Genomic DNA, 27,871 nt, shown 5'->3' on the forward strand with positions numbered 1-27,871 from the left:
AATTGCCCCAGAACAGTACAGTGGTACCTGGATACATGTTGTTAATTGGTTCCAGGAGGTGTGACAAGACCTAAAATGGGCAAGTCCCAAACAAACCACGTGACTTACCACGTGACTCTTTGTTTCAGTCAGAAATAATTTTCAGCCTATCCCTTTTCTTATCTCAGCAATTGTCCCAACATGGTGGACTTCCTGTCTATCCTATGTGGCCATCCCCCTCCTTTTGCAGCAACCCTCCCAGCATGGCTGACTTCCCGTCCATTCTCCACAGCCATCGCCCTCTTGCCTATCGCAGCACATCAAGTACTAAACAAATGCCGAGTACCGGGACAACATTTGTGCATCGAAGTTCAACACATTTTGAAGCAGTCAAGCACCAAGGCACCACTGTAAATTAAATCCCACAGTCAAAAGGTTGAAGACTGATCTTTCCTGAATTTTGCAGATGCTATACAGGTAGTCCTCAACTTGTGATCACAACTGACCCCAACATTTGTTGTTAAGTGAGACACTTGTTAAATGAGCTTTGCCCCATTTCACAGCCTTCCTTATCAGAGTCGTTCAGTGAATCACTGCAGTTGATAAATTAGTAACCCGGTTGTTAATTGAATCTGGCTTCCCCCATTGACTTTGCTTGCCTGAAGGTCGTAAAAGAGGATCACATGATCCCGGGACAGTGCAACCGTCATAAATATGTTGCCAGGCATCTGAATTTTTATCACATGTTCATGGGCATGCCTTGCAAAAGTCGTAACCGCGAAAAACGGTCGTAAGTCACATTTTTCAGTGCCGTTGTAACTTTGAATGGTCACTAAATGAGCACTTGTAAGTCAAGGACTATCTGTACTTTCCTTTAAACAAATTCCCTACACAAAGGGAAGTCTTTGTTACAAGCTTGCACTGGTTTTATCACCGCCACATCTATCATTTCTACGCTGATTACAAATCAATCAGCCTATATATTTTTTGTCCAAATCTGGATTCCCCCGCTAGCAAGTAGAAAACCTTAATATCTGCCATACAATCTTCCCAGCAGTTAAAAAAAAACCCTTCACAAATCTCAAAAGGAAAAATCATCCTCAGTTAAATATTTGCAAAGATTTTCAGGATTCCCTGATTAACAGAGATACGAAGTGCAGATAGCATTATTAAAAATGAATCTTCCCTTTTATTTGATGGCAGAGCCAAGCACATTTTCATGTGTCTTTCACATGCTAAATTCCTTCCTTGTATACACTGGATATGACAGATAAAAATGTAAGATTGTTTTCTTTTAAAAAAAAAGTTTGGTATTAATTAATAAGCAAAGGGGTTTGAAAAAAAACGAAAAAAAACTATGTCAATTATTTGGTTTAGATGGTCCATGACAAACAGATGCACACATTTAGCCAGACAGTGTCATTTTAAGCAATGCACACACAACACACATACCTAGTACAAGTGGTTTTGAATTTTGGTTGCAAATTTATTTATTTGTTTGTTTATTATACGAATGCATATTGCCACCCAGCTTATGCACAGGTGACTCTAGCCGAATAGTCTACACAAAGGGAAGTTAGGAAAATCTTTGTAACAAGCTTAAACTGGTTTCATCACTGCCAAATCTGCCATTTCTACGCAGATACAAATTAATCAGCCTATATACAACATTAAAGGGCCTTGGTGGAGCAGTGGGCTAATGCCTCCTTAAGTAACACCAGCTGCCTGCAATCAGTGCAGGTTCGCATCCCACCAGGCTCAAGGTTGACTCAGCCTTCCATCCTTCCGAGGTAGGTAAAATGAGGACCCAGATTGTTGGGGGCAATAAGCTGACTTTGTAATAATGCCGCTTGGGTGTGTGTGTGAAAGCCCTAATAAGCAGGCATATACATAGAATGAAGGCTATTGCTAAGCACATTGATTTGTGCTTAGAGTGTAAGCCGCCCTGAGTCTTCGGAGAAGGGCAGGATATAAATGGGATTAAAATAAAAAATAAATGGGATTAAAAAACCAAGTGAACAGAAACAAAATAAAATAAAAACAAACCCAGCAAATTGAAAAAAAAAAGATCTGCGACATACGGACCTGAATTGGATCCCTCTTTTAAAATCCTCCATTTATAAAATCAGAGCTGGGTGTCTGAATAAGTGGAGGTCCCTTAAATTAAGGTTTCGTCATTACTGCCTTCCTTCACATTTATTCAGTTAAATTGCTTCTCCTCAAAATCTTAAAACGTGGAAGAAGGCTTGGCAACGCAAGCTCCACACGCTTCCAGCCCAGTTTGTGACAACATGAGGCAAGGACAAAAAAAGGGGGAATCAGTGGGACAAAGGCACAACAATGCTTTTGTCACCCAGTATATCAAAAAGAGCAAAGACGGGATAATTCGCTCACAAAGCCCCATTGAAAGGAGCTTTTGAGAAGGAGAAGCAAGTGGTTGAGTACAACATGATTAACTTCTGGGACTAAGAAGCCGATGACCTACTCAATCCAGAACTGACCTTTTCCTTACGGGCTATCTAAACAAGTGTCAAAGGGGCCGTCCCAGGAACAAAGCTCTTTTTGTACTGCTGGGGCTGTTAAAGGCCTTGGAAACAATGCTGCCTGAAAAGGATGAATGAATTACCAGCCCCTTGCCAAGAAAACAACACAATGGATGACAGAGGAAGGACAAGCAAAGAGACGTGGCTGCAAATTCCAACACCGTAATGGAACAAGAGCCAACTCAATCTCTGCCTGTCTTTGCTACCAGGAAAATTCTTCCATAAACCCCTAGGATGATTTGTACGTCTGTTGTGTGAACAGGGTGACTGAATGGGTATATCTAATGTATTTCTTCCATTACAGGAAGTCCTTGACTTACGGCCACAACTCAGCCCAAAATTTCTGCTCCTAAGCGAGACGTTTGTTAAGGGAGCTTTGCTCCATTTTACGACCTTCCTTGCCACAGTTGTTAAGTGAATCACTGCAAGTTGTTAAGTTAGTAACCCAGTTGTTAAGGGAATCTGGTTTCTCCATCGACTTTGCTTGTCAGAAGGTCGCAAAAGGGAATCACATGGAGGAGGAGGAGGAGGAGGAAGAAGAAGGAGGAGGAGGAGGAGGAGGAGGAGGAGGAGGAGGAAGAGGAGGATAGATGACAGCAGTCTTCCAATATTTGAGGGGCAGCCACAAAGAAGAGAGAGAGAGAGAGACAGACAGACAGACAGACAGACAGACAGAGGATGGATAGATAGATAGATAGATAGATAGATAGATAGATAGATAGATAGATAGATAGATAGATACATAGATAGATAGATAGATGATAGATAGATAGATAGATAGATAGATAGATAGATAGATAGATAGATAGATAGACAGACAGACAGACAGAGGATGGATAGATAGATAGATAGATAGATAGATAGATAGATAGATAGATAGATAGATACATAGATAGATAGATGATAGATAGATAGATAGATAGATAGATAGATAGATAGATAGATAGATAGATAGATAGATAGACAGACAGACAGACAGACAGACAGACAGACAGACAGACAGACAGACAGACATGGTGGGTGGATTGAAAGGTTGATTGATGGGTGGATGGATAGATAATAGATTGATGATAGATAGATAGATAGATAGATAGATAGATAGATAGATAGATAGATAGATAGATAGATAGATAGATAGATAGTGGATGGATTAGATTAGATTAGATCTATTCAACTTGTGTGGACAGTAAATTGATCATTAGCCACGATGAGTAAAGATCTCATGTGGTTTAAATCAAGAAGAATTTCATGTAAGAAATATAGTTCAAGTCAATTCTTGTTGGGATATGGATATATGGTTATAAATCTTTTCTCTGTCCTGTGACGTAACGTCTAGCACGTCCTCTCGCTGTTTTCTCAATTCCTTCTCTTTGTTAAAAAGCAAGGAAACTTCATCCTCCTATAAAAACAGCTTAGCTTTATTTCTCAAGATATAATTTACCTTTTTTTAAAAAAAAAAGTAAATGCACGTTTAATTGTTTTTATATGAAGCATGTGGCCGGCATATTCGCTGCATAAATTGAAGAGACACGTTCAACTGAGGAATGGAATGGATCAGCGATTAGAAATCAACAACATTCGTAAAACAAACATTTCTTGAGATAGTAAGCAACATCCCTTCCTAGTATAAATATTGACTGGGGTTCTTTCTCCTGCATTAAGGAAAAGCAATCATATTTAAGTATTCGTTTAGCCATGACAGACCTTGTAATACTCTATCGAAGCAAAAGTTGTTTGAACAAGCAGAATAGAAAAGGTACGAGGACTTTGAATGTGGTTGTTGGAGAAGATTCCTCAGAATTATGTGGACAGCTAAGAAAACAAACTAATGGATCATTGTCCATCAACCTAGAATTCTCCTTAAGATAGGAATGTCCAGGCTCAAATTGTCCTATTTCGGACACATTGTGCCAAAAGGAGAATATCTGTAGCTCAGGGTTGAAAAGAAGGGTCCTTGGTGCTCTCTGAGCTGGGTTGTTTTCTTGCAGACATTTCATTACCAAACTAGGCAACATCATCAGTGCACTGGCTGAATGCTGGCCTCAAAGACTCTCTGAGTGCTGATGACCACAAAGAATATAAACCCTTCTGTTCCCCACCAGTCAGTCAGAAGTGAAGAAACTTCTTGATCTCACCCCACTGTTTACTTTCTGTCTGGCTTGTAAATCAGACTCACCATCACTCATTCTCTTTCCTGTGACTTACACATTCTGTTAGATGCCCTGACCTTATCAAAACTGTCAAGGCCAAATCAGTATATGCATTGAAAAGAAACAGCAGTGTCTGCAGTATACCCTGTTTTTTTTTAAAAAATAATAATTCAAAAACTAAGTAGTGTGTGTCTAGTGGCTTCAGAACTACAAGCTGCGCCATTCCCACCAAAGCACAACTCGCAGCAATCCATTCTTTCCTCACAGCAAATGTATTTTCTTCCAGCTACTTGTAAGTCTCAATTATCCCAACGGCTTAAATTATTTGCTTCAAGGTCACTCAGTGTGGAGGGTGGGGGGGAAATGGAAGAACCTGAACTTGATACATGACAGAATTGCCAAGAGGGAAATCAGATCAAATCATGGAGACTAAATGTTATTGAGCCTGATTAAAAATCCAATAGGAAATACTATCCATCAGAAGTTAGTTACCAGAGGGGTAAAAGGATTGCTCTCTTTCAGCAAAAGCAACAGTCTGGTGATATCTTGCTATAGTGTGAATTTAAATCAAGAGATAGGGAAGATTTAATAACAGGTTTTCCAGGGACATTTGGAGGTGTTTTAGTCCAACCCCCTGCTCAGATAGGAAACCCTATACCATTTCAGACAAATGGTTGTCCAATCTCTTCTTAAAAACATCCAGTGTTGGAGCACCCACAACTTCTGGAGGCAAGCCGTTCCACTGGCTAATTGTCCTCACTGTCAGGAAATTTCTCCTAAGTTCTAGGTTGCTTCTCTCCTTGCTTAATTTCCATCCGTTGCTTCTTGTCCTGCCTTCAGGCACTTTGGAGAATAGCTTGACCCCCCTCTCCTTTGTGGCAGCCCCTCAATATTTGGAAGACTGCTGTCATGTCTCCCCTCGTCCTTCTTTTCATGAAACTAGACATCCCCAAATCCAGCGGCCGTTCCTTATATGTTTTAGCCTCCAGTTCTCTGAGAATCTTTGTTGCTCTTCTCTGCGCTCATTCTAGAGCAGGGGTGTCAAACTCAATTTCATTGAGGGCCGCATCAGCATTGCAGTTGCCCTCAGGGGGCCGGGTGGACGTGGCCAGGGTGGGCGTGGCCTACTGGGTGGGCGTGGCTAGAGTGCGTATGGCGTACTGGGTGGGCGTGGCCAGCTCTACATCGTTGGCATCAAGGGTGCCTATGGGGGCCTGGGCAGGAGTGGGACAGATCTGAGGGTCTCTGGCAGAAGGAGGGTCTCTGGGCCAGGGCCAAGGCAGTGGGGGCTGTTCCCTCACTGTTTCCAGGATGGCTTCGCAGGTCGCATGAAACCACTTCGCAGGCCAGATCCGGTCCCCGGGCCTTGTGTTTGACATGTCTGTTCTAGAGTCTCAACATCTTCTGAGGATAGAACTAACTTGCCTCCAGAAGTTGTGGGTGCTCCATCACTGGAGGCTTTTAAGAAGAAACTGGACAGCTATTGGTCTGGAATGGTATAGGCTCTCCTGCTCTAGTAAGGGTTGGACTAGCAGACCTCCTAGGTCCCTTCCAACTATAATTCTGTATCCTGTATGTCAGATGTAAATACCTGGCCATCATTTTGCTGGATTATATTTTTAGCAATACATTTCACTGTTTGGTATTTAAGGTCCCAGCTACAGCAAAGTCCTCCCTTTCCAGAAATTTCTTGACCCTTAACCCTCGCCTGCTTTGATTCTTTGGTTTTCGGGTTTTTTTAAAAAAAATTTATTTCTAGCAGCTCTGATAATACATAATTGGCTCCGATTTGTCGATAGCCATTAATGTAGGACGAGCTGCTCCATTTGCCACCATTTCTATTTACAGTCGAGGCCGGCTAAATATTTACCAGGGTTGTATAAGGCAAAGAATTGGAAGTATCTCAGGTATTAACAAGACGCGATGGCTATGTATGCAATCCCTTCTAAATTTAGCCCTTGAATCTCTGCGATTTCATTTGCTGGGTCTGCTATGTGCACGGCACATGCGAGGGTGAAGTGAACCGGACTTGTGAAATGCAATTCAAGAATCCGTCAGAGAATTATTTTAATCACTGAATCAAGTGAATCAGAAAAGAGCTGCAAGGGGCCTTGGAGGTCATCCAGTCCAACCCCCTGCTCAGGCAGGAAACCCTGTATACCATTTCAGACAAATGGCTGTCCAGTCTCTTCTTAAAAACCTCCAGTGTTGGAGCATCCACCGCTTCTGGAGGCAGGTTGTTCCACTGGTTAATTGTTCTCACTGTCAGGAAGTTTCTCCTTAGTTCTAGGTTGCTTCTCTCCTTGGTTAGTTTCCATCCGTTGCTTCTTGTCCTGCTTTCAGGTGCTTTGGAAAATAAGTTGACCCCCCCCTCCTCCTCTTCTTTGTAGCGGCCCCTCAAATACTGGAATATTGCTATCATGTCACCCCAAGTGCTTCGTTTTTCTATTCTAGCCATACCCAATTCCTGCAACTGTTCTTCGTGTGTTTGTTTTTCTCTCTAGGCCTCTAATCATCTTAGTCCAAAGACTCATTGTATTCATTCTTAGCTGTATTTTCCAAAAGTGGATTCAGGACATACTGTATATAATTTTGGGGGGAGAAAAATATTTTTCTAATCAATAATTTAACTTATAATAATTTTAACTTATTATAATTGGGTTTTAATTGGAGCTATAGGGGTTTTATATTTTACTCAAGGATAATTTAATTATTTTAATTGTTATTAACTTTTTGTATTTGTAGTGTTATTTTAATTACCTTGTGAACCGCCCTCAGTCCCATGGGAGAAGGGCGGTATATAAGTTCAATAAATAAATAAATAGCTCTTTGATGATAAACCATTACTTTCAGGGATTGGGTATGTCTAATCTAGTGAAAAGAAGGACTGGGATGACATGATAGCAGTGTTCCAATATTTGAGGGGCTACCACAAAGAAGGGGGGGTGTCAAGCTATTCTCGAAAGCACCCAAAGGCAAAACAAAAAGCAACGGATGGAAACTTATCAAGCAACCTAGAACTAAGGAGACATTTATTTATTTTTTTAAATTTATTTTAATTCCATTTATATCCCGCCCTTCTCCGAAGACTCAGGGCGACCTACAAGCTTAGCAGTAGCCTTCATTCTATGTATATGCCTGCTTATTAGGGCTTTCACACACACCCCAAGCGGCATTATTACAAAGTCAGCTTAATTGCCCCCAACAATCTGGGTCCTCATTTTACCTACCTCGGAAGGATGGAAGGCTGAGTCAACCTTGAGCCTGGTGGGACTCGAACCTGCACTAATTGCAGGCAGCTGGTGTTACTTAAGGAGGCATTAGCCCACTGCTCCACCAAGGCTCTTTCCTGACAGTGAGAACAATTTAATCAGAGGAATGACTTACCTCCAGAAGTTGTGGGTGCTCCAAGACTGGAGGTTTTTAAGAAGAGATTGGACATCCATTTGTTCGAAATGGGATAGGGCAGAGGTAGGCAACCTTGGCTCTTTTATGACTCATGGACTTCAACTCCCAGAATTCCTGAGCCAGCCATGCTGAGGGGAAAGAGAGGGGTTTCCAAGCTGAGCCATACTGGCTCAGGAATTCTGGGAGTTGAAGTCCACGAGTCATAAAAGAGCCAAGGTTGCCTACCCCTGGCCTAGGCCTAGGCTGCTTTATGACTTCTGGACTTCAACTCCCAGAATTCCTAAGCCGGCCACACTGAGGGAAAAGGGAGAGGTTTTTAAGCTGAGCCATGCTGGCTCAGAAATTCTGGGAGTTGAAGTCCATGAGTCATAAAAGAGCCAAGGTTGCCTACCCCTGGGATAGGGTCTTCTGCTTGAGCAGTGGGTTGGACTAGAAGACCTCCAAGGTTCTTTCCAACTCTGTTATTCTGTATTCTGTGTTCATTTTCCTAGCTGCAGCTTTTCATCCACCTCTAAACACTGGATGTCTGAGCACACACATAGTGGCGCCTTGTCTGGGAATTTAATTTTGACTTTGAAGCACTAATGGAGAAAGAACATCGTTAATGGTGATTACACAATGTATCCATCAATATGCTCTTAAGTTGCGGAGAAGGGAGATTGCCGTTCTATTCAGCCCTCAATTCTTTCCCTGAAATGAAGTTTACCATTTATCCAGATCATATTATGCAACGGTGGAGAGTGGTTAAAATAAAGGTGGCCGAACCATGGATCGTATTACAGGAAAACCTAGTCAGAGGGAGCATTTTTCAACAAGGTTTTGGTTAAAAACGTAAAGTTCTAGGAGGGAAAATGGAGAAACGACTACTTTTTTCCCAATTTTTCCCCTAGGCTTCTGAAACCACCACAGACCAAAATTCTAATGATAAAGTCCACAGCATGTTTTCACCATTTTAGGAATGTGATAGTTGAGCAAGAATTTGGGAAGGAATTCAACATGGAAGTAAAATATTTGAGAATCTTCTATAGTTTTCAATAAACATCTCTTCATACAGTACAGTAGTCCTTGACTTACAATCACAATTAAGCCCAAAATTTCTGTTGCTAAGCAAGACACCTGTAAGTTTTGCCTCATTTTATGACCTTGCTTGCCACACTTGTTAGGTGAATCACTCCGGTTGTAAATTAGTAACATGGTTATTAAGTGACTAGATCAGGGGTAGGCAACCTTGGCTCTTTTATGACTCGTGGACTTCAACTCCCAGAATTCCTGAGCCAGCCATGCTGAGGGGAAAGGGAGAGGTTTCCAAGCTGAGCCAGGTCGGCTCAGGAATTCTGGGAGTTGAAGTCCACGTGTCATAAAAGAGCCAAGGTTGCCTGCTCCTGGCCTAGGCCGCTTTATGACTTGTGGACTTCAACTCCCAGAATTCCTGAGGCAGCCACGCTGAGGGGAAAGGGAGAGGTTTCCAAGCTGAGCCATGCTGGCTCAGGAATTCTGGGAGTTGAAGTCCACGAGTCATAAAACAGCCAAGGTTGCCTACCCCTGGCCTATGCCTATGCCATTTTATGACTTGTGGACTTCAACTTCCAGAATTCCAGAGCCAGCCATGCTGAGGGGAAAAGGGAGAGGTTTGCAAGCTGAGCCATGCTGGCTCAGGAATTCTGGGAGTTGAAGTCCACGAGTCATAAAACAGCCAAGGTTGCCTACCCCTGGCCTAGGCCTAGGCCGCTTTATGACTCGTGGACTTCAACTCCCAGAATTCCTGAGCCAGCCATGCTGAGGGAAAAGGGAGAGGTTTCCAAGCTGAGCCATGCTGGCTCAGGAATTCTGGGAGCTGAAGTCCACGAGTCATAAAAGAGCCAAGGTTGCCTGCCCCTGGACTAGATGGCGGAGAATGGAAGGATTTATTCCATTCCCACACCATCCAGTGAGAGCTGAAGAAGCTTCTTGGATAAGAAGAGAAACATCTTCAAAGAAAAACAAGAAGGTCCAGTTGTCTCCTGAAAAAGCACCTTTGGGATAACCATGATCTGGATGACCCAGACTCTCCATAGACAAGATGGTTTGTGGGCTGCTATCTGAACAAGCTTACAGAGATGACAGCCCCCCCCCCCCGAAGGATTGTTTCAAACTCACAGCTGCCCGAACACCAGACCAGGCTTCATTCAACAAGCAACAGACATGATGCCCCAACTGGTTGGTGTCCTTCAGCCAACCTTGGCCAACTCATAGTATTTTTTAACAACTGCTGCATTCCACTTACATTTTGATTTCTCCTACTTGTCTCCAAAAAGCAGACAAGAGGTTATGGACAGGTGCTTGAGCAGAAGCCAGTGGACTGAGCTTGGCACCCTTCAGCATTCCAGAGCCTAAGAAAAGATCTCAAATCCCTTTTCTCCACTCTGGTCCTTCTCTCAAGCTGTCCTTCTCAGCCAGGGGTGCGACCTCTTCCACGATGTTTGCCCTGTTTTTTTTTTTTTTTCTTTTCAAAGCAAATTCAGCTCCCATTCTTAGCAGATGCATCTTCTACACTGAACAGCTGCACCCCAGGGCTGGCCAGGCATCCCAAAACCAGGGTTCCAGCTCAAGAGGAATCTACAGCCTTTCCCCCAAAATATGTGGGCAAACACTCAACAATCCTAGCATAGCTTTGACTTAAGGTAGAGCATGTCCCATTTCAAAGCAAAGAGTCCGGCAGCTGTGGGCAAAATGAACACAAGGGAACAGCTTAAACCCCCAAGACAAGCAGGAGCAGCTGACCCCTTTCTTGGTGCCAATGGGGTAGCCCCAGAGAAAAAGTCCATTTTGCTTACAGGCATCAAGAAAAGTTCGCACAGTTAACCAACAGATGGATGCCACTCTCAGGAACCCTTACAAACTGCTCTGAACCACAAGGTTGAGCCAAGGCGGTCAGCTGTCACCAAACACAGAATCCTGACTGTTTATAGGGAAGCCCTAGAGAATGTTTTGTCCAAGAAGGCAAGACAGGAAACCATGGATGGAAACTAATCAATGAGAGAAGCAACCAAGAATTGCGGAGAAACTGCCTAACAGGAAGAACAATTAACCAGTGGAACGGCTTCCCACCAGGAGTTGTGGGTGTGCTCCATCACTGGAGGCTTTTAAGAAGAAACTAAATAGCCACTGTAGGGATGCGGTGGCTTAGTGGGTTAGGACACTGAGCTTGTCGATCAGAAGATCGGCAGTTTGGCGGGTCGAATCCTGAGTGCCGTGTAGCAGAGTGAGCGCCTGTTACTCGTCCCAGCTTCTGCCAACCTAGCAGTTCGAAAGCACGTAAAAATGCAAGTAGAAAAATAGGGACCACTATGGTAGGAAGGTAACAGCATTCCATGCGCCTTTGGCGTCTAGTCATGCTGGCCACATGACCACGGAGATGTCCTCGGACAAGCGCTGGCTCTTCGGCTTTGAAACGGAGATGAGCACCGGCCCCTAGAGTTGGAAACAACTAGCACGCATGTGCGGGGGAACCTTTACCTTTACCTTTAAATAGCCACTTGCCTGGAATGTATAGGTCTCCTGCTTGAGCATATGGTTGGACTAGAAGACCTCCAAGGACCCTTCCAACTCTGTCAGTTTGTTATTCAAAAAGCAGGAATTTGCATCAAGAGTTATGGAGCAATGAGAAGAAGCAGATCCATTGTCATTGGCTTTCAACTGGTCAATCAAGGCTCCACCTTCCTTTCATGGGTGTGGCCTGCCTTGTATACATGTCAAAAGGCAGGGCTTAATCATCCGGATGCAAGCCATGTAACTGATCACCCTTCCCTGTTGCCCTTTACCATGCATTGATTGTGTCAATTCTAGTGTACAACAAACCTGGCTTCAGCCATTTGTTCTAAGTTGCCACAGGATTGGGAGGAGGATGGAGGATTTCTACTAGTCTAAACCAGGGGTCTTCAAAACTTGGCCCTTTTATGGCTTGTGGACTTCATCTCCCAGAATTCCTCGGCCAGGTGTGCCTGGCTGAGGAATTCTGGGAGTTGAAGTCCACAAGTCATAAAAGGGGCAAGTTTGAAGACCCCTGGTCTAAACATTCTACTGTCCCGTGGGAACCAAGGTCATTTTTGTCAGTTAGAAAGGGGCTGAAGCATTTAGTTAGAAAGCCCACCAAACTCTTCTATTGGGGAACATAGCTAACTGCATAGCACTGGGGTGGGAAGTTCAACTTTGTAATATTGTTGCTTTCTGAAGGGAACTTCAGACTTGGTTTCACTGTTGACTGTGCTGATAGTATGTAACCAATAAACATGTTCTTTGAGGAAATCTCAAGTCTCGGAGTTCTGATTTATTTATTTATATGTCATGAAGTCATCAATTATTCCTAGAAAGTTCTTCTCTGGGATGTTCTGCTGTCAACTTCTGCCTTCCAACAGTGCAGCCATTGTCACTGTGATCAAGTCCACCCATCTTGCGTCTGGTCATCCTCTCCTCCTTCCTTCTGCCTTTCCCACCATTATGGACCTCTTAAAAGAGCTAGGTCTTCGCATAAGTTGCTCAAAAAAAGTGAATTGTCCATGGCATGTTGACCTTAGCGAGTTGGCTGTGGTGAGTTGGCCATGCTGAGTTGTTGTAGACCTCATGCATGCTACTTAGCAAACATCTTATGCTTATTTCTCAGGGTTAGCACGCAGAGCTATTGCCTGGGAATGAGCGGACAAGGCTCAAAGCATTGGGGTGGGGGTGGTCAGACCTCATTCTCTTGTGTTTCTGTAGCGAGTCCAAGCGAATTCCCCTCTGAACCCCCCTCCCGATTACGATGGTTGCACTCCAACCAGTAATATAGACAGATGGCAAAGGTAGTGCAATTTGCAGGGCTAAAACGTGGTAGACAAGCTAATTCAATGTTTCTGCAAAACCCAATTAACTGGGTTAATTTATGGAGAAGGGGGGGAAACAAGCTGCACATCCAATCCAGCCCCTGCATACTACACGAACACAACCTCCGCAGGATTGTTTGGCAACGGAATAGAAACGACAACCGCTCCAGATGTTTCTTCATCTTTTCAATTCCTCTTTCAGCATGGAGCTTTGCTGGCCTGTCAGCTTGGGGAAATGTTACAATTTGGGCCCAAAGCCATACGACAATGCTTCCTTTTTATAATTTTTTTTTTAAAAAAATCAAGCCTAATTTCCCATTTGGTACAACAATTCCCCTTTTCTTCCCCTCGGGAAACCTAGTAGTCAGGGCTTTTTTTCTCATAGAACACTCAGAACAGAGTTCCGGCACCTTTTTTGGATGGAACCTTGTAGGGTAGGCAAGGCGGGTTGTATGACATGTGTGATTTCCGGCACCTTTTTCTTTTACAAAAAAAGCACTGCTAGTAGTAATACACAGAAACCCGAAGATAAGCGAAAGAACTCATTATTTAAAGAGAAGACAAATGGCCACATCCAGCGTAATGCACGGCTACCTTTGTGATACATCACCCTTCCCCAGGGTGCCATCTGATACAATAAATGTGATACAATTTGTTTTGCACCATCTTTTCGCCCTCCAGAGATATGTCTCATTTACCGTGAGATTAAGGACCTGGTCCAAGGGCTCTCTAGCCATCTTTGAGTTTGCAGGAAACTCCACCAGCGTGAAATTGGATGCCACCATTCACAGTCTTATCCTAGCGTCTCTGTTCGCTGACCCTGCCAGTTATTGTAGTGCTGTCCAAAGGGGGAATGAAGACTAACAAGAGTTTATACAATCCCAAGGCTGCCCCTTAAATACTATTGAAATAAGTGGGAAAGTGTAATATTTTACAGCTAAGGATGGCTTCACTTAGTCCTCCTACCTGTGGTGATGAAGGTTGGATCTTAGCAAAGCAAGACAGGAAGGAAATTGAGCCTTGGTGGAGCAGTGGGCTAATGCCTCCTTAAGTAACACCAGCTGCCTGCAATTAGTGCAGGTTCGAGTCCCACCAGGCTCAAGGTTGACTCAGCCTTCCATCCTTCCCAGGTAGGTAAAATGAGGACCCAGATTGTTGGGGGCAATTAAGCTGACTTTGTAATAATGCTGATTGGGGGGGGGGTGAAAGCCCTAATAAGCAGGCATATACATAGAATGAAGGCTACTGCTAAGCACATTGGTTTGTGCTTAAATTGTAAGCCGCCCTGAGTCTTCGGAGAAGGGCGGGATATAAATGGGATTAAAAAAAAATTTGAGCCATGATGTTAAAGAAGATTCCTGCGTATTCCTTGGTTAGCGAAGGAGACTAACAAGAAAGACCTGGAGCGTAGACCAGGTAAAACCGGAAATGTCACTGGAAGGGCAAAAATCAGAAAACTACATCTCACTTACTTTGGCTATGTCTTGCAGGGGAAGTCAGTGGAGTAAGCAATCATGTCTGGAAGAGTTAATGGTAAAAAGAAACCAGGTTGGCCAAGAACACACCATCAAAGCCGACACTAACCGGAACACAGAAAAACTCAAAGAAGTACTGCAAGATCAGAAAACGTGGAGAGACATGGCCCATTGAATCATCAAGAGTCAGACGCTACTAAATAGATTTAATTTAATTTAATTTAATAATATTTATATACCGCCCTTCTCCCTGAGGACTCAGGGCGGTTCACAGGGCAGAATAAAATACAAAATACAAACGTTAAAACAAGATTAAATAATTGCCCATATTAAAACAGTTGGAATCAAGTTCTAAAACACCAAGTTTTAGAAGATAACACCAAGATAACCTCACCATCAACAACAACTGTTTCTGGAGGACCCAGCAGAGAAAAGGATGTACTTGTGCTGTCCATTTTTGCTGGAAGTGGGGAAAGATTAATTGATTGATTGATTGATTGATTGATTGATGTGTCGAGTTTCATCTTCCTTGCTATAGTGATGCAGACTATCTGTTTTTCACTACCCTTATGTTCATTCTTCACTCTGGAACTCTTGCTTCTTAAAACGTGAAGTCTTCAAGTGAACTGAGGTCTTTTTATAAGGGACGCGGTGGCTCAGTGGGTTAGGACGCTGAGCTTGCCGAGGTCGGCAGTTTGGCAGGTCGAATCCCAAGTGCCGCGTAACAGAGCGAGCGCCTGTTACTCGTCCCAGCTTCTGCCAACCTAGCCGTTCGAAAGCACATAAAAATGCAAGTAGAAAAATAGGGACCGCTACGGTGGGAAGGTAACAGCGTTCCGTGTGCCTTTGGCATCTAGTCATGCTGGCCACATGACCACGGAGACATCCTCGGACAAGCGCTGGCTCTTCGGCTTTGAAACGGACATGAGCACCGCCCCTAGAGTTGGAAACGACTAGCACGCATGTGCGGGGGAACCTTTACCTTTATACTCCTCTTTGTGGCAACCTCTCAGATGCTGGAATGTTAGTATCATGTCTCCCCCTAGTCCTTCTTTTCTCTAGACTGGCCAAACCCAAATCCTGCAACCAAATCCTGCAAATTCCTACGGTCAGAAGGAAAATATTAAAGGGAGGGTTGAGTTTCTCTCCTCGGGCAACCTATGTGCAGAATCTCCTATCTCTTGGAGAATGTGAGTATGGTCTTTTTACATATTAGAGAAGCAGTCACTCACTCATCACTTGTCAGGAGAGCTGATTACAGTAAGTGGTCCATCATCGTCAAATAACCTTAATGCCTGCACCCACAGAGAGAGAGACATGAGTCAAGCACAAAGCTGAAGAAAGAGTTAATCTGATGCACATTTATCTGAGCTCAGACAGTTGTTCCAATGTTTCCTTTCTCCCTGTCCTTCAGGCCTTTAGTAATTGCTCTGGGTTAGTGTTTTGTCTCATTCATAGACAATACTCTTGCTGGAAGCCCAACACAGCTCTATTTCAGAGACACAAGACCAGATATAACTAAATGACAGCCCAGCTAGTTCATTTTTCTGGTTATACTGCTGGGCCCGATATCAAGGTGGAAGCCACAGGGCTATCAGTGCACCATGTGTCAGAGCGCAGATGTCATAAATTATATGAGAAGTCAAGATGACACGGGTGATGTCATCTGCTTCGCGTACCCCCACTGCCAGTTTCTCCCACTATTTAACTTAATTTCTGTGCTATTACTGTTTGCAATCTCCCACGTCACTCTAATGCACTTAGGCTTAATTTTATAATTAGCTTACAGCCGGAAGGCTAGGATTAACCTGCCTTAATGCTCTTCATCTCCAGCAGAGAGGAAGGACAATTCTGTCTCTCTCATCCTATTAAAAAAGACTTTGGCCGCACAGACAAGGCAGAGGAATCGGCTTTCCCATACATCAATAAAGGTAAAGGTAAAGGTTCCCCCGCACATGCATGCTAGTCGTTTCCAACTCTAGGGGCCGGTGCTCATCTCCGTTTCAAAGCCAAAGAGCCAGCGCTTGTCCGAGGACGTCTCCGTGGTCATGTGGCCAGCATGACTAGACGCCAAAGGCGCACAGAACGCTGTTACCTCCCCACCGTAGTGGTCCCTATTTTTCTACTTGCATTTTTACGTGCTTTAGAACTGCTAGGTTGACAGAAGCTGGGACGAGTTAACAGGCGCTTTACGCGGCACTTGGGATTCGACCCGCCAAACTGCTGACCTTCTGATCGACAAACTCAGCGTCCTAACCCACTGGGCCACCGTGTCCCTATCATACATCAACGTGCTCAGGCCAGGAACAAAAGCAAACCCTCAAATCTATTCGGCTGAGTACAACAAGACTCAAACCAACGGCACCATCCATGGAAAAGACAGCCCGGAATAGTCACACTCTTTCCCAGGTGAAAGTTAAACAAAGAAGAAGCACAACAGAACGGCATGACTGAAAACTCCATCGTACAAATGGGCTCATAGGTGTTTGTGGGAATCCGTGCTTGTCAGGTGCAAAGAACCGGAATGATGAGAATCGATCAAAGAAGTACATTTATTGCTACCCGTCTATTTACAAGAATCTCCTCAGAGTAACTGCACTCACTACAACAGCGGTTCTCAACCTTTTTGGCACCAGGGACCAGTTTTGTGGAAGACAATTGTTCCACACCCTGGGGGTGGGAGGGAGAGATAGACAGCACCTCCAGCTGTGTGGCCCAGTTCCTAACAGGACACAGATCACTACTGGTCCATGACCCGGGGGTTGGGAACCCCTGTCCTGCGGAACAATTAGATAAGTACTCCTAGGTTTAGGGAGAGTCTGTTGTCTCTTGTGCTTCTTCCTTCCCAGCGGTTCCCAGCTTTTGTTATTGTTCAGTCACTAAAAGTCACGTCCAACTTTTCGCAACCCCATGGACCACAGCCTGGGCCACAGCACACCAGGCCTCCCTGTCCTCCACTGTCTCCCAGAGTTTGCCCAGACCCACATTTATTGTGTTGATGACCTTATCTAACCATCTCCTCCTCTGCCATCCCCTTCTCCTTTGGCCTTCCATCTTTCCCAACATCGGGGTCTTCTCCAAGGAGTTCTTCCTCACTTCTCATTAGGTGGCCAAAGTCTTTCAGCTCCAGCTTCAATATCTCTCCTTCCAAAGGACAGACAAGGTTGATTTCCTTTAGGACTCACCAACTGGGTCTCCTCGCAGTCCAAGGGACTTACAAGAATCTTCTCTAGCATCTCAATTTGAAAGCATGAATTCTTTGGCGTTCTGCCTTCCTTACGGCGGATCCAGGCTAACCAGTCTTTTAAATCCACCCCTCACTTCAGCTACAGATTCCACCGCATGACATGACTTGCCTAGAATTAACAGTATCTGCACAATTGTCAGGCATGAACAACCAGACCCACATGTGTAGCGTTCAGAGTAGCTACTTTATTGTTCTCTGCAAAGATGACAAGAATTTCCCCAGACTGGCAAGTTTCGCCTGGAAACAACCAGATAAGGCTCTAAGGCAGGAGTCCCCAACCTGTGCGGCCACTGCCCAGAAGTGGGCCGCGAGGGGTTTGCAACTGGGCCACGGAAACGGTCTGCGAGTATGCGTGCACACATCCTTGCTTGCACGAGCAGTGGGCAAGCGGGCGTATGCGTGCTCCATTTTCGTGAGCAGCGGGTAAGGCATTCAAAGTGTGTGTGTGTCAAACCTAGTCCTCTTGTGGTTTATGCAATGAATCCAGACTAATTCCCTTCTTGATCCTCCCTCCCTACTGGGAGGGTTGCTCTTCAACAACAATGTTATCACCACAAGTATGATATATTTGCCCTCATCACTGTCAATTTCAGAAAAGGCAGGCACAGCCACACTCCTCTGTGCATTAGTGATTCACCTGTGGAGATGGTTACCAGCATCAAATTCCTGGGTGTGCAGTTAACAAGTAGGCTGGCTTGGTCGCTCAACAGCGAGACACTGGTGAAGGAGGCACAGCAGCGCCTACGTTTTCTGCATCGCATGAGAAAAGCACATCTTCCTTCCCCCATCCTGACCACTTTCTACAGAGGGACGATCGAGAGCATCCTGTCATACAGCATCACAGTTTGGTTTGGAAGCATCCCTGCTTCGGACAGGAAGGCGGTGCAGAGAGTGGTGAGGATGGCAGAAAAGATCCAGGACACGGCACACAAGCATTGCTTGAGCAGGGTCATACACATCACACACATATCCTCTTCGCAACCTGTTTTCCTTGTTACCTTCTGGGAGGAGGGTGGCTCCGTGGTATCCGAAGCAAAACCTCCAGATTCAGCCACAGCTTTGTTCCATACAGTATTGCTTCCTCCTTCCATTACGTATTCAAGATGGACAGTGATTAATATTTATATCTTACTTATATGTAAGGGTGTAGGTCTATACATATGTTGTATATAGTATGTTTTAAATGTGTGTTGTGTATGTGTACACTTTGAGGGCAAGCAACTAAATTTAATTTTTAATGCGTGCCATTGTGCCCACAGTAAAAATGACAATCAAGGTTATCTAATTTAATCTAATTAAGACTGGAGTACTAATCTTGATGACAGAATATGGCAACTTCTTCCCATCAATGATCCTACTTCAATGGTCCTATTATTGCCCCTTGAAACCTTAGTCCTCAGATAATTCGTGTTTTTTTCTCAGGAGGAAGAGACTTACAAGCCAAATTTTGAAAAGCTAAGCCTTCCTAGAGCCAATATTCAAGCTTCAAAACCAATCCTGTCTACTCAACATAGGGACTTATGTTATCATTTGGGATTGTTGGATTGTTTTTTCTAATGGAAGCAGAGAAGAGCCGTTGGGGAAACAAATTCATTGCAACCATCTTCGTAAGCCCTCGTTCCATTCATCTTGTTCCATTCATCCTGTTGTTCGAGGCAACAGGATTACTATAATTAACTGCAAAAGCTGGCTGATTTGTTGGTGGCATATAATGTCAATCTCTTTCATAAACTCATTAGAATCTTGGTAAATAAATAGTGAAAATTACGCAAGAAGAAAGCAAAATCCAGCTCTTCTTAACTTATCTTTTCCCTTGAATAAAGGACTTCATTGGCTACCGCTGACAAACAGCATCTTGGAAAAAGGACAACGGAACTCCCTGGGACCAAAATATGGCTCATTTGTTTGAAGACCCTACTATTAGAATTCCAGAAATGTGGGATTGTCTCTCTGAGCAAAACATATCATACGGGTAGCCCTTGACTTACAACCATTCATTAGCAACCATTCAACATTGCAACTACACTCCAAAATGCAACTTATGATTGATCCTTGTGTAGCCCCTTGGCAAAACTATGTCTTCAGGGCCTCTTGAAAGAATGTCAAAGAATATTATATTTTGGCATGGGAAGGGTAATATGAAAATGCTAAGAGGGTCTGAATAAGGGAAGCTTTTGGTTACCCAAATACAGTTTATTAGGAGAAAATTATAAGCGATAAGAGATGTTTTGAAATCAAAATATTTTTTTAAAAAAACAGGATATTGATTGAACAAATGGATTTTAAGTGCAAGTGCAATTGAGATATGTCTTGGTTAGAAAAGACATTTTAAATTGATATTATTGATATTATGTATTATTAGAAAAATGTGATTAAAGATGTTTTATTCAATTGTATATATATTAACAGCAATAAGAATTGTATTTGCCTAGTGTGGAAAATCTATACCACCGGAAGAAGAGAGGAAACATTGGATGGTGTAGTATTGGACCTAGATTGAGGAGGTAGTATGTACCTCTGAATTACTAATGGACCCAGACAACACTTTGTTGATTAAGTATTTATGATTGTAAAACTAGAAAATAATATATATATATATATATTTAAAAAGGGGGGGCAATGTTATCTTCACCATCTGAATTTTTATCATGTGGCCACCAGGATGCTCTGTAGTGTGTAAAATGGTCATTAAGTCACCTTTTTCAGTGCCATTGTAACTTTGAATGGTCACTAAACCATTGTGGGTTACCTGTATCGTGTTAATCCTGGACCTCTGGATGCCTGCCTCTGGATTTTCACAAGTTTGGGCGATTCTCTTTCATCATTTTGATACCGAGAGTTAGGAATATGATACTGTAGTTTTCAGTCCTGAATCTACTGGCCAGATAACTTTCAAAAGTACCTAGGTATGAATGGACAGCCTCAGTGGCGTAGCGTGGGAGGTGCAGGGGGGGCCGGCCGCACCGGGCGCAACATCTAGGGGGGGCGCATTAGATGCATTTTACTTTAATTACATCAGTATTTTCATAACAAACAATACATGTGCTTAGGGGGGGTAAGGGTTTCTTTAACTAATCTAGTGGAAGAGACTCGAGTGCTAAAATCCACGGGTTAGGGGGCGCAAATTCCTTGCCTTGCCCCGGGTGCTGACAACCCACGCTACGCCACTGGACAGCCTTCCTTCCCTGTTAAGAGTTATTCAGTGCTTTTTTTGTAAAAGAAAAAGGTGCCGGAACTCACACATGTCATACAACCCGCCTTGCCTACCCTACAAGGTTCCATCCAAAAAAGGTGCCAGAACTCCGTTCTGAGCGTTCTATGAGGAAAAAAGCCCTGGAGTTATTCTTCTCCAGGAGTATTACAAGAAGGATTCCAGATAATTTTTTGCAATCTAATCTTTTGCAGACATTAGTGTTGGAAAAAGCCAGACAGTCCTTATCTCTGTTGCACCCTCATCAGAAGGAGGAGAGGCCGTGTTTTTTTTAAAAAAATCGGTCCAAATTAGCCACTAACTTCTCATGTTTCTTTCTATATCTTCTTTCTATATCCTTCCTACCCAGTCTGAATACATGCAACCCTCAACCATTAAATATAAAGCTGAATTACAAGAATAGTCGTGGATGTCCCGAATCTAGCAGAAATTTTTCTCCTGAACTTAGACGTTTGTCTAAGTGTCTGTGTGTATCATACAAAAGAGAGGGGAAAACCCTTACTGTAACATTTTAAAGAGAAATGAAAGACACGGAAAAGCACAGAAAAGGAAATTAGTAGATAATGTTCATAAGGCAGAAAGAATAGAATAGAATAGAATAGAATAGAATAGAATAGAATAGAATAGAATAGAATAGAATAGAATAGAATAGAATAGAATAGAATAGAATAGAATAGAATAGAATAGAATAGAATAGAATAGAATCTGGGAGGGACCTTGGAGGTCTTCTAGTCCAGCTCCACCGCTCAAGAAGGAGAACCTATACCATCTCAGACAAATGACTGAGTCTTTTTAAAAAGAACCTCCAGTGATGGAGCACCACGGTTTCTGAAGGCAAGCTCCTCCGCTGGTTTAAAGCCTTTGCAAGCGATATAGTCCGGTACACCCAATAAAAGGAATACCCAAACTCTGTGCAGATTTACACCAGAGTAATCTCCAATAAATCAAAAGGGCTTACTCCAAGAAAAAATGGGAGCTTGTTTCTTAAAGAGCTTGTGATTGCAGTCCTTTTATCTGATCAGACTTGTTAAAAAAAAACTGTCAACATCAAAACTTAATTTTTCCTTAATGCTTATATAATTTCACGGATTTAAACTGGGGGTGGGGGAGGAGAAGGGATAACACCTCAGGAAATAAACATTCTCTTTTCATCGAGCAACTTTTTAAGATGATTACTTGAAAATGAAGAGAGAGCCTGGCTTAATTCTTTTCTACCTCACCCCCAGGGTTCCCTCATTGGCACAATTATATAAAATGTAATAATTAAGGTCTTGGGGATCTCTAATATCCCTGACTAAAGAATTATTCAGGCCAGCTGTGATGGCTCCCAATTTATCTGGCATTTCTTGCAAAAAAGATGGTTCAGATCACTTTTTAATAAAACCTGCCAAAACCAGTCACCAGTTTTAATTACAATAAGCAAGCCTTCCACTAGACAAGTTTGACAAAGGGAGAATGTAGCATGGAGAAATGGAATTTACCCACAGCAGTATATGTTAAAAAAAATAATAGGAAGATTAATTAGCTCCCTTGCTTTGACATCTAAAGATTTCACGCAGAAAAATGACAAGGGTTTTCCTTTCAGGGTTCAAGCCTTGCAAAGAGAAATTGTCTCAGTGACAAAAAAAAGCAACGCCTTCCAACACTCAAGCAGCTACAATATTATCAGATTTTTTTAAAAAAGAAAAAAAGAAAGCGCCGAGGCAGAGCCAAGAATTTAAAGGAAAATCCAGCCGTTCCAAAGTCTCCCTTTGTTCCTAAAAATAAATTGAATACTCCTTCAACGTATTTGGCCCCCACTTAATCTATCAGCAGATCTAAATATTTTTCCAAAGCAGTAGCAGAAGAGGAGACTATACATCAATAGAATAGAATATTTTATCTGGCCCAGTGTGATTAGACACGGAAGGTGCAGAAGCTCTCAGTGTACATGCAAAACCAACACAATAATGACAATCACAGTAACAACAAGATGTTCTACCTCCCTACAAAATAATTTCAAAAGCACTTTATCCTTCTTGACGTGACAGCTAACAAGCAGCATGGAGCCCAGTTTAAAGTGAAAGAGGAAATTGGTACAAAAACTCTTAAGCATCATCTGGCTGAAAACAAATATCCTTATGTGAATCCTCTGTTTCTCTTTGATTTACGTAAATAGTCCCGGGTAAGAGTTTTTGCCTCTAGACAGCCCAAGTAATGTGCTTTTAAATGCACATTGAATGGCCCAGAAAAGACCACTTTAAAGTCACTGAAATATCCTGGCTGCAAAGATACTGCTATTCAGCATTGCATAGCAACAGGATCTGAAAGTTATACTTAGGGCATAAAATTAGCTACTCAATCTTCTCTACGCTAAGGAGGATCTTAACTCGGTAAGATCTGCTCTGCCATTAAGGAATAGGCTTTAACAGCAATGCATTCTGAACCTATTTATACCAATCACTTGCGTTTTATTTGAAGAGGGTAGCCCAAACATCAAACTGGATCAGATATTACCCTATTTGACATTAAAAGCATCCTAAAAATGAGAGTCTTTATTCGCCTTATGAAGAAAGCAAATTCTTGTAAATGAATCAATTTTAAAAAAGCAAAAATCTTGTAAAATAAAAAAAATGACTTCAGGGCTGTGATTCTGTTCACTATTTATTTGCTAATGGTGAAGGAATGATTTTTTTTTTTGAAAAATGGGCATTTTAAATTGTATTTATTTTCACTACCGCTACATGCTCGTCTCCAAATCAGTTCTTTTTATAGAGAATGTAAGCTATGAAAAATTACAATGAATCTAGGCATTAGATTTAACAAAGAAGCATACGTTTACGGGTTATCAGTGAAACACAAGTGTTTTAGACCTAAATCCGTGGAACACAAAGATATAAAAATTCCTCCCCTACAGAAAGTATTCCATTTAAAAATCTGAAATAAGAAGCTGTTGTTTTAGAAAGATACGAGCATAAAAAGAGCAAAATATCCTTCTGAAACTAGTATAATATATTCCTTCTCATTTCAAATCCTTTTAAACATTGTATAAATCACGAGTGTTTTCTGCAGGCAATTAAGGTTGGAACATTTTGATACAATTCTAAATGTGGTGTTTCAAAGTTTAGCCGGCATGTCACCCAAACAATCACACACTATATGAAGTTGGCTATACAATATGCAAATATACCACAAACATTAAAATGGCATGCTGCTAAAAAAAAGCCACTAATTCATATTTTTAAAAAATGACAAATCGCAACAGTTGACAAATGACTACCAAAGCAAATACATTCCTGCAAATAATTTAAATTAAATGGGAATTGACAAAACATTCTGGGCTTAAAAATGTGTCTGAAGGAGCCACTGAAATCAAACAGCAACCTTTTTAAAATGACTAACTGAAGAAATAAGGTGGAGATTAACATCAGTCCTAGACAGTCTGTTATTAATTGTTTAGACCTGGTTATTTAGGGTGGATTTTTGTTCTTAAATATTACACGTTGTATATTATTGCAAATCCATTAAATGCCTTTTTCATTTAAAAAAAAGATCCATTTGTTGGTGGGCTTATGTATATCTGTGGCTATTCAGTTTTAATAAACATTGTTTGAAACTGACCATACCACAGTCACATCTCCAATTTCAAACAGACAAACATATTAGCTGCTAATTTTTCATATGTCAAGGCCATTTAATTATTTATTGGGTAAGCATCCTGAATTTGACTGTTTACATTTCCATTTTGTAAAGAAATGGCTTTAAAATTAAAACTGGTTATTATCATCTAAGCAAGCATATATCTACATAGACCCATATCCTTCGGCTATTCTGATGGCTTGTTTCCAAACCAAATTGTTATGTGTTTGTGTTGTAAAACAAAGCAGTTTTAATTCAGAGCAGCCTTATAGAAGAATACCTGCTGATCAGTTATCAACAGAAAAAAAACATGTTGTGCAGAAACCCTATTTATTTGGCACACATCTCCTTCCTTGTTCCTATCTTCTCCTAAATTAAACTTTGGTTCTTATTTCCATTGCTGATATTTCTAGTCTTCAAAATTTGTGGCCAAATAAATTCTATTCTTCAGCTCACTTTAGACCTTTACTTATTCTTCACAAGATGCGTGTATTAGTGCCAGGTTTATTTTAGTGACTGACAGAGTGCTTCAGATGAAGCAGCAACCCTCTCTCCCTTTGCTAAACAAACCTTGGGCTTTAAATTTGTGGTAACTGGAGGAAAATATTGCTTTCTTTCACATCTACTTTGAGGAATCTCATCTTTAAGACAATGAGATGATGCTAAAAAATCAGTTGGGGTTAAAGGTTTTCCTTGAACCACTTGAAAAAGGCAGAAAAATCTGCAGGCAGTTGCGGAATTGCAATCGTACAATTCTGTTTTAACTTTCTCTTTCTAGATTTCAAAGTAACCCACTGGAGCCCACAGAGAAAATTGGATCTAGTTATAAGGGCAAGTTAGTTAATGAACAGTCAAACCTGAACTATAAACTTTAAACATTTGGGATTTTGCTAAAGAAGCTCTGAGGGTGATACAGCCCCCAGAAAACGAGTTAAAGCCATAACAACTATGAAGGATGCTTAATAACAATTGTGTGTGTGTGTATATATACATATATAAAGAAACTGAAAGGTTTCTACACTAACAAACCGATTCAATTTGATCCTTTCAGTCCCCTCCTGTCTCAGTCCCTGACCAGATTTAAATCTTTCTTCTTCTTTTTTTTTTTTTTGGTTTCTTTTCTTGGCTGTGAATTTTGCACCTGTTCTGGATAAGTTTGCCACTAAGATCAGGTGTGTTGTTTTCAAAGAGGTGAACATGCTGAAATTCTACACACCAAAGAGGGCCCTGCCTAACGAAATAAGGAACTGTTGCGTTGTAGATGCAACATTTAAGTTCCCTTATATAGCTATTTTTTAAAGGGGGGGGTGGGAGAGGGAGAGAGAGAGAGAGGAGGAAAAAAAAAACAGCTGTGATTTTGCACATGCGTAGATGCAGTAAAAAGCAGAGCGGACTCCAACCAAGCCCAGAAGCTGTCAAGAAAACATCTTTTGCCTCTAGGCTGGAGAAATTCTTCCAGGTTGCAAAGGGCAAGAAGAGGCGAGCTTTGCAAACTTCAGTTAGAGCCGGGGATTCCGGGACAGCGTCTTTTCAGGAGCGGGAGATGAAACGTTCAGACGCCCCCCCACCCAAAAAAAAACCCCTTTTGCTTTTTGCAAAAATGTACGGTCACTAAGGCCGCCCCGGCTGGGCTAAAATAGCCCTGGAAGTCAGAGGGCCGGGAATGTAACTTGAAACTTTCCCCTGCGCTCAGCTGAAACGGCCGGGAAGCCTAGAGGGGCTATTTAAGGATGCTCTGGAGATGGCCAAGCGTGGGGAACGGGGTGCCCACGAGCACCCTTTTCTTTCCCAGCTTCCTCCCGAGGCTCCTGGCCGCTCCTGGTCCCCCCAAGCATGGACCAGGGTCCTTCCCCGACCAAATCTGCCTCTACCTCTGGTTTGCTGTCTGCTCTCCTCCGGCGTTTTTCCAGCCTACCTCTCCAAGCTTCCTTCCTTCCTCCCTCCCTATCTCCTTCCTTCCCCTCATTCTCTCTCTCTCCTTCCTTCCTTCCTTCCTTCCTTCTCATCTCTTCCGTCCTTCCTTCCTCTCTCCTTCCTTCCCCTCACTCTCTCTCCTTCCTCCCTTCCTCATCTCTCCCTTCCTTCCTCTCTCCTTCCTTCCCCTCATCCTCTCTCTCTCTCTCCTTCCTTCCTATCTCTTCCTTCCTTCCTCTCTCCTTCCTTCCCCTCATTCTCTCTCTCCTTCCTCCCTTCCTCATCTCTCCCTTCCTTCCTTCCTCTCTCCTTCCTTCCCCTCATTCTTTCTCTCCTTCCTTCCTATCTCTTCCTTCCTTCCTCTCTCCTTCCTTCCCTTCATTCTCTCTCTCCTTCCTCCCTTCCTCATCTCTCCCTTCCTTCCTTCCTCTCTCCTTCCTTCCCCTCATTCTCTCTCTCTCCTTCCTTCCTCTCTCCTTCCTTCCCCTCATTCTCTCTCTCTCTCTTCCTTCCTTCCTCTCTCTTCCTTCTTTCCTCTCTCCTTCCTTCCCCTCATTCTCTGTCTCTCTTTCCTTCCTTCCTATCTCTTCCTTTCTTTCTTCCTCTCTCCTTCCCCTCATTCTCTCTCCTTCCTTCCTTCCTTCCCGAGACCCACCGTCTCCCCCCCACGCACACAAACACACACTCCCCCCCCCTCCCCGAAGCCCCTTCCCACTCCCAGCCGGGCTGAGGCTGCACTTACGTGGTGGGCGACGGGAAGGGCCCTTCGGCGGAGAGGTTGATCACCAAAGATTGGCAAAGGGTCAGGCTGAAGAAGAACCACCAGCTCGCAGCCATCTTCCCCAGCGAGGATCGAGGGCTCCCCCCCTCCCGGGAAAAAAAAGAGGAAAAGGAAAGAAACGGGGGTGGGGGTGGGTGGGAAAGAAAAACCACGCCCGGGGGTGGTGGGGTGGGGGGTGGATGAAAGGGACAGCCCCCCCCCCCGCCAACAAGTGATGGAGCCCGCGAGGGAGGCCGGAGAAAGTTGGCGAGCGGAGGGGGCGGCCGGGGACAGCCGCGGCCAGCCGGGCTGCTTGCTTCGCCCTGGGCCGAGCTTCCCGGCAGCTGGCGGCGGCGAGGAGGCTGTGGGCGGACGGAGGGCAAGCGCGGGGTGGAGAGAGAGAGAGAGAGAGAGAGAGAGAGAGAGAGAGAGAGAGAGAGAGAGAGAGAGAGAGAGAGAGAGAGAGAGAGAGAGAGAGAGGAGGAAGGCAGCCGAGCAAATCAGCGGCTGCTCCGCGCGGGGCTCTCCAGGCTCTGCCTGCGCTCCGCCAGCAGCGCCGCCGCCGCCGCCGCCATCCGAGCCGGCTCGGGGAAGCGGAGCCGGCGGCTTCGGGGGGCAGCGGGGGCCGCGCCGAGCTTGTCCGCCTTTATTCCCCGCTTGGGAGCCAGGAGGAGGAGGAGGAGGAGGAGGAGGAGGGGGGGGAGGTGGAGCGAGGCGGCGGCGTGTTG

General features: G+C 43.5%; 1 protein-coding gene across 1 annotated transcript in view; it reads right to left on the reverse strand.

Moving 5' to 3' along the window:
• LOC310642735 (voltage-dependent calcium channel subunit alpha-2/delta-1-like) overlaps positions 1-27,556 on the reverse strand; it is a gene marked incomplete at its 3' end in the record, with an annotated part of 54,480 nt that extends 26,924 nt beyond the window's left edge. Inside the window, exon 1 of the mRNA XM_083366624.1 lies at positions 27,126-27,556. Within this exon, the coding sequence (XP_083222750.1) occupies positions 27,126-27,220 (95 nt within the window). The 5' untranslated portion in view covers positions 27,221-27,556. The remainder of the gene's footprint in view (positions 1-27,125) is intronic.
• Positions 27,557-27,871: the final 315 nt, after the last annotated feature.

This window comes from Vipera ursinii (assembly GCF_947247035.1).
Source record: "Vipera ursinii genome assembly, chromosome: 6".
NCBI classification, from domain to species: domain Eukaryota; kingdom Metazoa; phylum Chordata; class Lepidosauria; order Squamata; family Viperidae; genus Vipera; species Vipera ursinii.